Consider the following 16216-nt stretch of genomic DNA (forward strand, 5'->3'; position numbering starts at 1 on the left):
ATACATATCAACACAATGGTATTGTCAGTGGCAGGTATGGAAGGATGTCAGCGCATAGACTAAACATTGGTGGAAGTGTGAGAGATAACTGTGGAAGTGGTAGAGCAATGTTTGACCTGGGGGTGGGTGAACTCTCTTGTGGCCGGCGGTACAGGCCCAGGGCCCCTCATGTTACAACAGTGTGTCTGACGTTGGGTGCGCACCACCACCGCCAGAGACACTTTATTGTACTATGAGGGACCCAGTAGCAATGCCGTCGACCAAAAGCGAGCACACCCACCTCTTCAGACAAACAGCAGTCTCACGGGTGCTTGCGCCAAGTCGCGATACCACGGCCCCGTGTGGGGACTTTGGCCATTTAGGGAGGTGTAAACATGTCGTATGCTGGACAATCAGTTGCAGCAAATTAGACATTAGAAAAGTAATTCACAGTAGTCCACAGGCAAGAGCTTTTCATAGGAAAGCTAGGTGTCGGCCGGGCAAGGTGGGGCAAAAGATTTCGAAATCCAGTTGTGGTTCATTTTAATGAATGTTAGATCATCAACATTTTGGGTAGCCAGACGAGTCCTTTTTTCGGTTAATATTGAACCTGCAACACTGAATACTCTTTCTGATAGGACACTAGCTGCCGGGCAAGCAAGCTCCTGCAATGCATATTCTGCCAATTCTGGCCAGGTGTCTAATTTTGATGCCCAGTAATCAAATGGGAATGACGGTTGAGGGAGAACATCGATAAGGGATGAAAAATAGTTAGTAACCATACTGGACAAATGTTGTCTCCTGTCACTTTCAATTGATGCAGCAGTACCTGTCCTGTCTGCGGTCATAGCAAAATCACTCCACAACCTGGTCAGAAAACCCCTCTGTCCAACGCCACTTCTGATGTGTGCACCCCTAACACTCCTAGTCTGCTGGCCCCTGGAGCTCGTGTGAGAACGATCACGTGCGCTGTGTGCTGGGAATGCCTGAAGCAAACGGTCAACAAGAGTTGATTGTTTGGTTGCTAATATTAGTTCCAAGTTCTCATGTGGCATAATATTTTGCAATTTGCCTTTATAGCGTGGATCAAGGAGGCAGGCCAACCAGTAATCGTCATCGTTCATCATTTTCGTAATGCGTGTGTCCTTTTTTAGGATACGTAAGGCATAATCCGCCATGTGGGCCAAAGTTCCAGTTGTCAAATCTCCGGTTGTGATTGGTTGAGGGGCAGTTTCAGGCAAATCTACGTCCCTTGTGTCCCTCAAAAAACCAGAACCCGGCCTTGCCACGCTTTTCCAGTGCCCCCGGGAAAGCTTCCTCATTAAAAATATACTCATCCCCATCATCCTCCTCGTCCTCCACCTTCTCTTCGCCCGCTACCTCGTCCTGTACACTGCCCTGACCAGACAATGGCTGACTGTCATCAAGGCTTTCCTCTTCCTCTGGTGCAGACGCCTGATCCTTTATGTGCGTCAAACTTTGCATCAGCAGACACATTAGGGGGATGCTCATGCTTATTATGGCGTTGTCTGCACTAACCAGCCGTGTGCATTCCTCAAAACACTGAAGGACTTGACACATGTCTTGTATCTTCGACCACTGCACACCAGACAACTCCATGTCTGCCATCCTACTGCCTGCCCGTGTATGTGTATCCTCCCACAAAAACATAACAGCCCGCCTCTGTTGGCACAGTCTCTGAAGCATGTGCAGTGTTGAGTTCCACCTTGTTGCAACGTCTATGATTAGGCGATGCTGGGGAAGGTTCAAAGACCGCTGATAGTTCTGCATACGGCTGGAGTGTACAGGCGAACGTAGGATATGTGAGCAAAGTCCACGCACTTTGAGGAGCAGGTCGGAGAACCCAGGATAAGTTTTCAATAAGCACTGCACCACCAGGTTTAAGGTGTGAGCCAGGCAAGGAATGTGTTTCAGTTGGGAAAGGGAGATGGCAGCCATGAAATTCCTTCCGTTATCACTCACTACCTTGCCTGCCTCAAGATCTACTGTGCTCAGCCACGACTGCGTTTCTTGTTGCAAGAACTCTGACAGAACTTCCGCGGTGTGTCTGTTGTCGCCCAAACACTTCATAGCCAATACAGCCTGCTGACGCTTGCCAGTAGCTGGCCCATAATGGGACCACTGGTGTGCAACAGTGTCATCTGCCGATGGAGTGGTTGGCCGACTGCGGTCTGTGGAAGAGCTGTCGCTTCTGCAGGAGGACGAGGAGGAGGAGGAGGGGGTGCGAACGCCTACAGCCAACTGTTTCCTAGACCGTGGGCTAGGCACAACTGTGCCGAAATTGATGTCCCCTGTGGACCCTGCATCCACCACATTCACCCCGTGTGCCGTGATGGACACATAACGTCCCTGGCCATGCCTACTGGTCCATGCATCTGTAGTCAGGTGCACCTTTGTACTCACAGATTGCCTGAGTGCATGGACGATGCTCTGTTTAACATGCTGGTGCAGGGCTGGGATGGGTTTTCTGGCAAAAAAGTGTCGACTGGGTAGCTCGTATCGTGGTTCAGCGTACTCCATCAGGGCTTTGAAAGCTTCGCTTTCAACTAACCGGTAGGGCATCATCTCTAACGAGATTAGTCTAGCTATGTGGGCGTTAAAACCCTGTGTACGCGGATGCGAGGATAAGTACTTCCTTTTTCTAACCAGAGTCTCATGTAGGGTGAGCTGGACTGGAGAGCTGGAGATCGTTGAACTTTCGGGTTTGCCGGTGGACATGGCAGACTGAGAGACGGTTGGAGATGGTATTGTTTCCGCCGGTGCCCTAGATGCAATATTTCCTCCTACAAAACTGGTGATTCCCTGACCCTGACTGCTTTTGGCTGGCAAAGAAACCTGCACAGATACTGCCGGTGGTTCGGAAAATGGTGGCCTTACAGTGACGGAAGGGATGTTGCGTTGCTGACTAGCTTCATTGGCCGAGGGTGCTACAACCTTAAGGGACGTTTGTTAGTCCAGGCTTGAAAATGCATGGTGGTTAAGTGTCTATGCATGCAACTAGTATTGAGACTTTTCAGATTCTGACCTCTGCTTAAGCTAGTTGAACATTTTTGACAGATGACTTTGCGCTGATCAATTGGATGTTGTTTAAAAAAATGCCAGACTGCACTCTTCCTAGCATCGGATCCCTTTTCAGGGATTGCAGACTGAGCTTTAACCGGATGGCCATGCTGTCCTCCAACAGGTTTTGGCTTTGACACGCGTTTTGGCCCAGATACGTGCCCGGCAGATGGAACCTGTTGCGATGTTGATGCCTGCTGCGGCCCCTCCTCCACCTCCGCTTCTGAACTACTGCCGCCTGCACCCTGTTCCCCCAATGGCTGCCAATCGGGGTCAACAACTGGGTCATCTATTACCTCCTCTTCGAGCTCGTGTGCAACTTTGTCTGTGTCACCGTGTCGGTCGGTGGTATAGCGTTCGTGGCGGGGCAACATAGTCTCATCAGGGTCTGATTGTGGATCAGTACCCTGAGAGGGCAATGTTGTGGTCTGAGTCAAAGGAGCAGCATAGTACTCTGGCTGTGGCTGTGCATCAGTGCACTCCATGTCAGAATCTACTTGTAATGGGCATGGCCTGTTAAGTGTTTCACTTTCTAAGCCAGGGACGGTATGTGTAAAGAGCTCCATGGAGTAACCCGTTGTGTCGCCTGCTGCATCCTTCTCTCTTGTTGTTTTTGCTGAAGAGGGCAAGGAAGCGACTTGTCCCTGACCGTGAACATCCACAAGTGACGCGCTGTTTTTACATTTACCAGTTTCAGAAGAGGAGGCAAAAGAGCTAGAGGCTGAGTCTGCAAGGTAAGCCAAAACTTGCTGTTGCTGCTCCGGCTTTAAAAGCGGTTTTCCTACTCCCACAAAAGAGAGCGTTCGAGGCCTTGTGTAGCCAGACGACGAACCTGTCTCCACAGCTCCAGACTTAGGTGGAATATTTTTATCCCCACGACCACCTGATGCTCCACTACCACTGCCATCATTACCAGCTGACAATGAACGCCCACGGCCACGACCTCTTGCACCAGACTTCCTCATTGTTTTAAAAACTTAACCAAAGTAACTTTATTTGTTGCTGTCAAACAACTTACACGGTGAGCTATAACTTCAGTATGATTTCAATATCCCTTTACAGGTTGGTGAGACCACAAGGAAAATCAGGCCCAATGTTACACACTCTGTTTTCTGTGGCACCAAATCACAGAGATGCCACACACGCAGGACTGTCACTCAAGCACAACTGTCAATATTAATCTCCCACTGTTTTATATTTTTTTTTTTTTCAGGGAGACTTTAGAAACCAAATAAGATAAAATGATTTTTTCAGGGACAATTTAGAAACCAAATAATAAAAAAAAAGGCTTTCTATGGCCCACTGAGTGAGAGATGGCACACACAGGAGTCAGGAGTGGCACACAAGCCCTGAGGCCAATATTTTTCTCCCACTGATTGATGTAGTGATTTTTTTTCAGGTAGATTTTAGAACCCAAATCAAGCAAAAAAATAAATAGGCTTTCTATGGCCCACAATTTGAGAGAGAGATGGCACACCCAGGAGTCAAGACTGGCACACAAGCAGAAAGGGCAATATTAATCTCCCACTGTTTTTTTGTTTTTTTTTTGTTTCAGGGAGACTTTAGAAACCAAATAAGATAAAATGTTTTTTCAGGGACAATTTAGAACCCAAATCAAGCAAAAAAAAAATAAATAGGCTTTCTATGGCCCACTGAGTGAGAGATGGCACACACAGGGATGGCACTCTAGCAGAAATGCCAATCTTAATCTCCCACAAAAAAAAAAACAGGGACTGTCCTACAATTACTATCTCCCTGCAGTAATCTAAGCCAGGTATGGCAGGCAGCAATAAGGAGTGGACTGATGCACAAATTAAATAAAAAGTGTGGACAAACAAAAAAGATAGCTGTGCAGAAAGGAACAAGAGGATATGTGCTTTGAAAAAAGCAGTTGGTTTCCACAGTGGCGTACACACAGCAATACAGCTATCACGGAGCCTTCTAGGGCAGCCCAATGAGCTACAGCGCTGAGGGGAAAAAAAAAAGTAGCTTCCAGTGTCCCTGCACACCGAAGGTGGTGTTGGACAGTGGAAATCGCTGCAGCACAAGCGGTTTGGTGGTTAGTGGACCCTGCCTAACGCTCTCCCTGCTTCTGACGAAGCGGCAGCAACCTCTCCCTAAGCTCAGAGCAGCAGCAGTGAGATGGCGGTCGGCGGGAACGCCCCTTTATAGCCCCTGTGACGCCGCAGAAAGCAAGCCAATCACTGCAATGCCCTTCTCTAAGATGGTGGGGACTGAGATCTATGTCATCACGCTGCCCACACTCTGCGTCCACCTTCATTGGCTGAGAAATGGCGCTTTTCGCGTCATTGAAACGCGACTTTGGCGCGAAAGTCGCGTACCGCATGGCCGACAAGCACAGGGGTCGGATCGGGTTTCATGAAACTCGACTTTGCCAAAAGTCGGCGACTTTTGAAAATGAACGACCCGTTTCGCTCAACCCTAGTTATGACCACTAACAACTAGCGGTCACTATATCGGTGATCGTAACCATGGATACCTAAGGTCCTGTAATGCCTGCACATGAGAAGAGAGACATCGCGAGTCAGAAAAACCATACTATTCTAAATGTAGGTATTTGCTAATGTTATTATTATTACATATTGGGATAGGATCTTGGAGATGGGAATGCCCCTTTTAAGGCCGTCATACATATTAGACTAAAGACGTCCGATATTGGCAGGATGGTCCGACAGTCTATGGGGTATGGAGGCCTCCCAACTCATCCCCGGTAGGGTCTCCTGTGTATGGGGGGAATTGAGGAAGACAGCTGTCAGCAGAACGTTTGTTTGGCCAATAGCTACTGTATCTTATATGTATGGGGGCCCTAACCTTACAGTCACCCCGATGTTTGTGGGTTTTCATGGACACCTCTATATTAAGGCAGTGAGCAGGAGCATATTCTATTCTCTTACAGTTCAGGGTCATCTCTGAGCTTGGTGCTGTGTTTTCATCTTCTTGATAATAGATGACAATCGCGTTTTCTGGACCACTGAATTTGGACTTGTCCACCACAAGTAGTTTTCTGCCCACCCACAGAGACATAAAATGGTTGTCCCACTGTCATGGAGAATAGGGGTTCTACTGATGACCACTGGGACCCCCGACTATCAAGCTAATGGAGGGGGTCACAGTGCCCCTGTTTGAGGAGATTGGTGGTTGAGCATGTGCCTGCCCAGCCAATAAATGCAAATAAAAAGAAACCATTACTATAGAAATGGCACATGATGGGTGGGTGTTAGTTATGTATATTTTACAATGGGGCCTAGGAGTTTTTAAAGGGTTATTGTCAACACTGAAAGTTTCTAATCCTTGGGGGTCCTACATGTGACACTGATTTTGAGAAAATGCCCCATCAGAATGGTGCAGTGATCGCGCATGGACGCTAACGCTATGTTCATCCTCCTATGAGTTCAGCGCTCAATTTTCTCAAGCAGTCCCATGCAAAATGAATGGAGAGGAGGTGCGCATGGGCGGTCACAGCTCCATTTGAGCAGAATATTTCAGTGCCCCATTTTCAGGACCAATGGGGGTCCAAATATTTGTGTCTTATGAATAGATGATAACTTTCAATGTTGGGAATAACCCTTTATGTAACACCTCAGGGTAAAATTATAAAAAGCCTGTATTTCCTTGTGATTCCTGAGACGAGGCGGGGGAGCACGTGTTACTGCGCCTTTCATTGAATAATTTTACTTTATAAATAGTGTCTTTAAAAATGTGACTGTTAAAAAAAGGAAATGTGGACGGTGCCGAGGCTGGAAATGAATGACAACTGCAATTAGAGATGAATGGAGAGAGATGTAATTAGCTGGAAACCGGAAACTCGAAATCCTGCTTCCCAGTTGTGCTTTGTGAGCTGAATAGAGCGAATCTGTGAATCGGGATCTTAATAAGCAATTCAGAGCGAGAAATGATATCTGGTGCTCACCGGCCGATGCAGAGAAATGGGCACTGCTGTGTATGAATGCACTGAGAACAGGTCCTGTAGAAAGGGTTAAACGCAGTACGAGAGCCGAGCACTGATTGGTTGCTCTAGGCCTGAGCGGCGCAGGGTTTGTCTTTTTGAAGAATAAGGGGACAGATTCCAGTCCACAAGTGCTAGAACCATCATCATCCCTTCTGGTAAAAAAAGTTCTGCAGCCTCTGACGTTTGTATTATGATGTTTTTTTCAACTGAAATGAGCATTATGATGTTCTGCAGCAGCTGAACTGTAGACTACGCACAGCAGCTGCTGAAGAACCTCTTTTGTTTTGGAGTGACAAAACACTTCATACTAGTCCATCAGTGAACTTCCTACAAGAAGAGATCAGCAGTGCCAGTCAGTGGCGTAACTTGAAGCTCTCGGACCCTAATGCAAATACTCAATTAGTGCCCCCAACTAATCTGTCTCTAGCTGCAGAGACACCAAGACGGATTACAGGAAGCGGAGACGGGTCTTTGTCTTTATGCTCCTGCTCTCCTGTCTGTCAACCTGCATACAGGCATTACAAAGATAAAGACTTTCAGTTTGGGGCAGGCAAGCCATTGGCAGGCACAATGTATGCTGGAAAGTAAGTTCCAGCACTCATAGTGCTGACAGAATGCGTGGATGGCAAGTTACACATCATGACAGTTCCTAGACATATTAGTATGGTATATGCACCAAAGCAGTTTAAACTTGTAGTGAGCGAGGATGCAGCAAGAATATTCTTTACTGCAGGATCTGTGTATTGATATGGTACTACAGGTTTCAGCATTCTGGGACCTGTCACTCTGCAGCATGTGCTGCCTAGCTGTGCATTAGTTTGCCTTTGCTGTGGATCCTCGCTGCTTTCGCACTATATAAATATAATTCCAAATTTAAACGTTGCTCGGCCAAATTTGGCTAGACGAGATAACGGCAATCAATTCCTACTTTCACTTCACTGCTTTTAAATATAGAATCCGAGCGTGGAGCTAATTTTGGAAGCCGAGAAATCAAAGGCTGTAATGTGAGTCGTTTTTGTGGATTATTCCGGAGCCTTTGTCATCTAAAGTGGACTTCACGTCCAGCAAATGCTGATATTGTCAGCGTGATATTAATGGGCGGCAGCCTCTGTGGTTTAGCAAATAAACCTCATAAAACCCCTAAGATTTTTTTATTTTTTTTTTTTTTTAGAAATACCATCCTGTATGTAATGGATCAGATATTTATTCAGGATTTTCAATTGGATTATGAGGCAATTCTGATCCTACTCTACATTGTGCGAATCAATGAGGGAAAATGAGAACCTGTGAAATCCTGCTTCCTGGGTTCTCCTTGTTCCATGTATGCAGGACTTCCGTGTGTGCAGGACTTCCGTGTATGCAGAACTTCCGTGTATGCAGGACTTCCGTGTATGCAGGACTTCCGTGTATACAGGACTTCCGTGTGTGCAGGACTTCCGTGTATGCAGGACTTCTGTGTATGCAGGACTTCCGTGTATGCAGGACTTCCGTGTGTGCAGGACTTCCGTGTGTGCAGGACTTCCGTGAATGCAGGACTTCCGTGTATGCAGGACTTCCCTGTATGCAGGACTTCCCTGTATGCAGGACTTCCGTGTGTGCAGGACTTCCGTGTGTGCAGGACTTCCGTGTATGCAGGACTTCCGTGTGTGCAGGACTTCCGTGTGTGCAGGACTTCCGTGTATGCAGGACTTCCATGTATGCAGGACTTCCGTGTGTGCAGGACTTCCATGTATGCAGGACTTCCATGTATGCAGGACTTCTGTCATCGCCTGTCTTGGTGGGAAGTGCCGAATAATGCATGGTATATATAAATCGTGCCACCTGAACTTATGCGGTAAATACTGGGCAATTAATGTATCGCATAACTATATAATGTAGTTGCAAATACTAATATTCCCATGATGTTTACCCAGGGCACATCGACGGAAAAATACAGACCGTTTCTTTTACTCTTGTTGATTCAGAAAAAGAAGAAACCTATGAAGCATGAGCTACTTTGCTGTTAAAGGGAATACATCGCAAGGTTTTTGCTTTGTAATCTGAGAACAGCATAATGTGGAGGCTGAGACCCTGATTCCAGCGATGTATCACTTGCTGAGCTGTTTGCTGTCATTTTGATACAATCACTGTTTTCTCTGCTGCAGTTCCAGCAGTGCTCAGAATACTGAGCCAAGAATAACCCCGCCTACACCACCGATTGGCAGTATTCTGTGTAGACTGTACAAAAAGCTGCCAATCAGTGGTGAGGACGGGGTTACACAGAGGAATTGACCAGGAGGCACAAGACAGCTAGTCTTGTAGTGATAATCTCCTGTGGGTAAAACACTGATTTTATAGAAACAACAACACACAGCCTAGTAAGTGACACATCCCTGGAATCAAGCTCTTGGCCCCTACATTATGCTGCTCTCGGATTACATAACAAAACCTTCTGACAGGTTCTCTTTAAAGAGAAATAACTTCCCTCCTAAGCCCACGTGGCCCCATTCAACCACATATTCCTTTCCATGAACATTTAGGATGTTCAATACCTCTTAATATCCAAAGGGGTTGGATTTGTTGCAGATTTTAGTGTGGATTCAGCCCCAAAGTCATTGTTACATTTGTGGTAACCAACATCCCAATTCATATGCAGCAGAAAAAAAATCTACACCATTTATTTTTTTTTTTTTGCAACTCATCAAAACTATAATTTCTAATCTAAAGATCCTTAAAGGGTTAGTCCCCTCTTCAAAAACGCTTATTGTCAGATAGTGCCTAAAGTACAAGCAATTTTGTAAATTACTGCTTATTGAAATTTTCAACTATTTTTGAGATATTATTATTAACGCTTTTTTTTTTTTTTAGTTTACAACTCATTGCCTTGGAGACCGACCACCGCTGCAAGGGAGGAGAACAGCTGCAATGCTTACAAGCTGTTTTCTATTTAACACTGTCTTGAAACTGGCCAGGGTCACTGGAGTGAGCTCTTGCCTCCTAATCCTGGGGCAGTGCTCACATGCTAGACAGCAGCGGTGGTCGGTCTCTTAGGCGACAAGCTGTGAACAAAATAAAAGTGTGAATATCTCAAGAACGGATGCAAATTTTAATAAGTAGTAAATTGAAAAAGTGCTAGTATTTACAAGAACTATCCAACAATATACATCTGTGAAGATGGGAGTGGGTTGTCCGCGTTAGAAAACCTCCAGGATCCTAATCGTGGAGAGTTCCTGCATAGATCATCTTCCGCTCTGGAGGACCTGTCCCTTTTATTTGAATAGACACTGTGTAATGCTTAATTTCTCCTGAGGAGGTGCTATAGGGAAAGTGAACACTTACTGCCAGGTATTAAACCTGATCACAGTCGATTGATAATGGTCCATGCCGAAGAATGCTTTGTATTCTGCTTATTGTAACCCAACCAACACATTGTATAAAACCTCTCTATGGTTTGGTTTCCTATCATAAATCTTGTGGCAAAGCTCAATAAAGGGTCGATATTGACTTTTAGGATTGGTGCCCCCTATAGATTGTACCAGAGGTTCTCTCTTCTTCCTCTCTGAAGAGGTTATTTGCTCAATCTTTCTTGGGAAATTGGGGTTTATGTATTTTGAAGTTGTTGCTTGTGTTTGCCCCCCTGAGTCAAGGACCTTTTATATTGTTGATTTGACGTTTTAAGGTTTGTTTGTTTTTTACGTCGATTCCTGTTGCGTTTTTCCAAAAAAAACTGTGTAAAATAAAAATGTTTCATATCTGTGAATAACCTCTAGTTATGTATAAAGGTCTATATGTTTGTCCGATAGCATGATGAAATTCACCTTTAGGGCATTTAGTAATTTATGCAAATTTTCATTACGGCAATTTTCAGAACCTGAGAATGGTCGTAGTTGTCGTAACCTAGAGAGAGTGGGGTTCGTAATATGACTACAGCTTCAGCTGGTGACGTTTTCGTGGCCTTCATGAACTATTAGATGTGATTGAATTGGAAAGGTATTTGCAGTGTGATCGGCAGGATTTGGGGGGCTGAGAACCCAATGTTAATAGCTTCTACATAATGACTCCTGAGTCCTCCAGTGGGTCACTTCGAAAAATCCAGGTCGGGTGTGGTCCGCATTGTTAATCCTGAGGCTACATGGCGACTTTAGCAGCAACAGAGATCACGCAGCCAAAGTTTTCTCTGTGCATCTGCTACATTACCCCACAGCATCTATATATACAGTATGATAGTCCTCCCCCACTCCTAATACACAGTATGATGGCCTCATCCCTCCTATATATACGATATACTGGCCCTAACAGTCGTCTCCACTTCTGAGACCCTCACTGATCACTAGAACAAGGGGTGCTGTGCCCCAACCCACCCCGACGTATGATGCTGTAGCGTGCATGTGAGACCAACCCTTTATTAATTTCTGTGGGAGTAGAAGTGTGCATGATTGACCTCCACTCAGTCAACGAAAATACCGGTGATCACGCATGCACACCACTGTCACATTCGTGTGGGTCACATAGGATGCCCATTTGCGTAATCATGGGTGGCCGCCTATTCTGTGGTTTGGTTGTTCATCAGATGTCCCTTTTATCTCATGCAGAGGTATCATCCGGTGCTTGCTGTATCCTTCAGTAGTTTCAGTCTAATATACAGGCAAAAAGTTGCATTTTAGCCAGTTTTATAATTATTTCATTTAGTGCATCATAAAAGTTTTTTTATTTCCAGTTTTCTTTCTCCCATTCTTCACTATTCCTCTACCACAGTTACCTCCTTTGATAACTGGTGATTAGTGATGAGCGAGTGTGCTCGTTACTCGAGTTTTCCAAGCATGCTTGGGTGTTCTCCGAGTATTTTGGGCATGCTCGTAGATTATGTTTGTGTCCCTGCAGCTGCATGATTTGCGGCTGCTAGACATCCTGAATACATGTGGGGATTCCCTAACAAACAGACAACCTGAACACATGCAGGGATTGTCCAACAGCCGCAAATCATGCAGCTGCGGGGACACAAACATAATCTACGAGCATGCCCAAAATACTCAGAGAACACCCGAGCATGCTCAGAAAACCCAAATAACGAGCACACTCGCTCATCGCTACTTGTGATTTAACGCACCCCACAATGTCACCCCGCTGGGGCATTTGCTGTATGTTGCACTCAGCTGTGCACACTTATCTTTTTAGGGTGAAAGAAGAACAAAAACCTCAACTATCACAGTAAGTAGCGCCTCTCCCGGTGCAGTAGGCTTGACTTTTTTATGTTTGTTGTTTTTGTTTTGCTGTGTTTTGCTTCCTGCATACTTTGGTGGTGTTAGGTGACCGTAGTCTTTGGTAGGCTGCATTTAGTATGTCTTGTGCTTCTTGACTGGCTTGTAAGATGGCTACTTGCAGCTTTCTTACCCCATCCACATTCGTTGGATGTAGACACCTCTGCCTGCTTGTGGACTAGTTTTCTGTGTGAGACCTGTACTCCTCTTCTCTTGCTGGCTGAGTTTTGAAGCTGCCATTCTTCTCCATCGGCTACCAGCTTTTCCTTTCCGCTTTTCTGTAGTGATTGGGGGAGACATTTCGGGCCTGTCGCTTGTTCTCATGGTTATAAAGATGCATTATTTGCTTATTTAAACAGGTGGTTTCCCTTTAGTGGGATCACTGAACTGGTTAATAACGTTCTACTGCCACAACCAAAGCAGCAAAATGAGAAGGAGCCTGAGAAGTAAGTAAGCTGCTTTGCTTAGATTAAGCGCAAACTATGTAGCATTGGTTGCAAGCAACAGGATCGCATTTGGGAAATGCGCTTAGTCAATACCTGTTTACCCCCACAGAACTGCATTGCTCTTTGCTCCTTTTTTCGGTTTACCAGTGCTTACAGTGAGCGAGACCCTTGGAAGCACAGCAGGCCTTGTAAATAAATGGCTATCATGTTATGCGCAGAATTCAAGGGACACTGTCACCCCCTGGGACGTTTTTTACATATTAATATGGGCATACAGGTGATAGAATGGTTAAAATAGTCATACCTGTATGTCCATATCTGCAGTCTTGATGTCACCCCATACCACCCCCCTCCCATCAGCATCACAGTGATGTGTATTGCTGTCTCGGAACACTGCGCCCTGCAGTCATGCCGTTATACTTAGTTTTTCCGCCCTGATATCGGCATTATCTTCTTTGTTCTTCTGCGCAGGCCCCAGCGTGTCACTACTACCGAAATAGCAGTGACTCCCCGGCGCTTGTGCAGAAGAACAATGAAGCCCATGCCCATAGCAGGGCGGAAAAGGTAAGTATAATGGCGTGACTACAGGGCGCAGGCGTGGGATCCTGGGGCCAGCAATAAACATCACAGGGCCCTGGGGGATGATGATGGGAGGGGGGGGGGGTGGTACACAAATGAAGACTTATGGCCGAGTTTACTTCCAGGGACCGCACGCAAGCTAGTCACTCTGATTTTAACTCTTGATTTTTTTTACATCGTCAGGAATTGCCTATTTATGTCTTTCATTAGCCCAAATTACAGAGAACAAAAACTGACATATAGGATGTATTTAAAGAAGATTTGTCAGAAATTCTGGAATACAAATTGCATGCATTACTAAAGCTCTCTTAAAATTGATGGGGCTGATGTTGTTGCTTGGGAAATCCATTAGCTCTATAATTGTTTTTGAAAGTTTAAATTAAGTCTCTGCCCACCTAGCCTTATTAACACCCCCTCAGTGTCCCTCCTCCCTGCTCCTGAATCTGTCTATCTAGCCCAATTGACAGTTCCTCAGTGTCCCTCCTCCCTACTACTGAATCTCTGTACACCTAGCCTAATTGACAGCTCCTCAGGGTCCCTCCTAACTACTGCTGAATCTCTGTCAACGTAGCCTCATTGACATCTCCTCAGTGTCCCTCCTCCCTGCTGCTGAATCTGTTGACCTAGCCTCTTTGATAGCTCCTTATTGTGACTCCTCCCCATTGCTGCTGAATCTCCACCTGCCTAGCCTAACTGACACCTCCTCAGTGTCCCTCCTACTTGCTGCTGAATCTTTATCAACCTAGTTTCATTGACAGAACCTCAGTGTCCCTCCTCCCTGTTGCTGAGTCTGTGCCCATCTAGCCTAATTGGCGGCTCCTCAGTGTCTCTCCTCCCTGCTGCTATTGAATCCCGACCCCCCCCCCAGCCTGATTGACAGCTTCTCAGTGTCCCTCCTCCCTGCTGCTGAAGAGATCTCACACTGCTCAGTATAAGGCCGGGGTCACACTGGCGAGTTTTACGGACGTAAGAGCGCAGAAACTACGTCCGTAAAACTCGCATTACATACGGCACAATGATTCTCAATGGGGCTGCTCCTATCAGCCGTATATTACGGATCCGTAATATACGGCTTTCTACGGCCGTACAAAATCGCAGCATGCTGCGTTCGTCAGCGTATTGCGCAAAAAAAATCGCCAATGAAAGTCTATGGGGGCGAGCGAGAAAAATACGGATTCCACACGGACCAGCAGTGTGACTTGCGAGAAATACGCAGCTGTGTTAGTGAAAAGTCGGTAATTCAATTGCCGGCTTTTCATTTCTCCTGCACAAACCCGACAGGTTATGAGACATGGTTTACATACAGTAAACCATCTCATTTCCCCATTTTTTTTTGCATATTCCACACTACTAATGTTAGTAGTGTGTATGTGCAAAATTTTAGCGCTGTAGCTGCTAAAATAAAGGGTTAAATGGCGGAAAAAATTGGCGTGGGCTCCCGCGCAATTTTCTCCGCCAGAATGGTAAAGCCAGTGACTGAGAGTAGATATTAATAGCCAGGAGAGGGTCCATGGTTATTGGCCCCCCCTGGCTAAAAACATCTGCCCCCAGCCACCCCAGAAAAGGCACATCTGGAAGATGCGCCTATTCTGGCACTTGGCCACTCTCTTCCCACTCCCGTGTAGCGGTGGGATATGGGGTAATGAAGGGTTAATGCCACCTTGCTATTGTAAGGTGACATTAAGCCAGATTAATAATGGAGAGGCGTCAATTATGACACCTATCCATTATTAATCCAATTGTAGGAAAGGGTTAAAAAACACACACACACATGATTTAAAAGTATTTTAATGAAATAAACACAGCGGTTGTTTTAATAATTTATTGCTCTCTCAATCCATCAGCAACACCCTCGCTTGGCAAAATAATAAACGCACAAGATACATACCTTCTGATGTCCTATCACGTCCAATGAGGTAATCCATCTGAAGGGGTTAACTAATATTACAGGCACGAGCTGCGATAAACCACTCACTCGTGCCTGTAATCCCCGGGTGCTGAAAGGAAAGCTGGATCTGTACTTACATTGAGTCGCGGTGATGCGCCCCTGCTGGATGTTCTCATGAACTGCAGCCTGGGAACTTTTTCCCACGCTCCAGGTCATATGAGGACATCCACCAGGGGGCGCATCACCGCGACTGAAGGAAATGTAGGTCAATGACCTACATTTCATTAATTCTCCGGGGAATTACAAGCTGCATTTGCACTGCTCCTGCTTGTAAATTATTTTAACCCCTTCAGATGGATTACTTCGTGGGACGTGACGGTTCAGCTGAGGGTATGTATCTTGTGCGTTTATTATTTTGCCAAGCGAGGGCCTGCAAATGGATTGAGAGAGCAATAAATTATTAAAACAACCGCTGTGTTTATTTAATTAAAATACTTTTAAATCATGTGTGTGTGTGTTTTTTAACCCTTTCCTACAATTGGATTAATAATGGATAGGTGTCATAATTGACGCCTCTCCATTATTAATCTGGCTTAATGTCACCTTACAATAGCAAGGTGGCATTAACCCTTCATTACCCCATATCCCACCGCTACAGGGAGTGGGAAGAGAGTGGCCAAGTGCCAGAATAGGCGCATCTTCCAGATGTGCCTTTTCTGGGGTAGCTGGGGGCAGATGTTTTTAGCCACGGGGGGGCCAATAACCATGGACCCTCTCCTGGCTATTAATATCTGCCCTCAGTCACTGGCTTTACCGCTCTGGCGGAGAAAATTGCGTGGGAGCCCACGCCAATTTTTTCCGCCATTTAACCCTTTATTTTAGCAGCTACAGCGCTGAAATTTTGCACATACACACTACTAACATTAGTAGTGTGGAATATGCAAAAAAAAGGGGATATGAGATGGTTTACTGTATGTAAACCATGTCTCATATCCTGTCGGGTTTGTGCAGGAGAAATGAAAAGCCGGCAATTGAA

At 45.8% G+C, this 16216-nt stretch overlaps 1 protein-coding gene across 46 annotated transcripts in view; it reads left to right on the plus strand.

Annotated features, from left to right (window-relative positions):
- RIMS2 (regulating synaptic membrane exocytosis 2) overlaps nt 1–16216 on the plus strand; it is a 618543-nt gene that overhangs the window by 47043 nt on the left and 555284 nt on the right. For 40 of the 46 annotated variants that reach the window (XM_077271021.1, XM_077271056.1, XM_077271022.1 and 37 more), the window contains exons 2-3: nt 12185–12217; nt 12627–12713. The exons of 4 other annotated variants lie outside the window; for them this stretch is intronic. In XM_077271021.1, the coding sequence (XP_077127136.1) occupies nt 12185–12217; nt 12627–12713 (120 nt within the window). The remainder of the gene's footprint in view (nt 1–12184; nt 12218–12626; nt 12714–16216) is intronic. 2 more of the 46 variants (XM_077271015.1, XM_077271017.1) reach the window with 1 other exon arrangement.

This window comes from Ranitomeya variabilis, chromosome 6, assembly GCF_051348905.1.
Source record: "Ranitomeya variabilis isolate aRanVar5 chromosome 6, aRanVar5.hap1, whole genome shotgun sequence".
Taxonomy (NCBI): Eukaryota; Metazoa; Chordata; class Amphibia; order Anura; family Dendrobatidae; genus Ranitomeya; species Ranitomeya variabilis.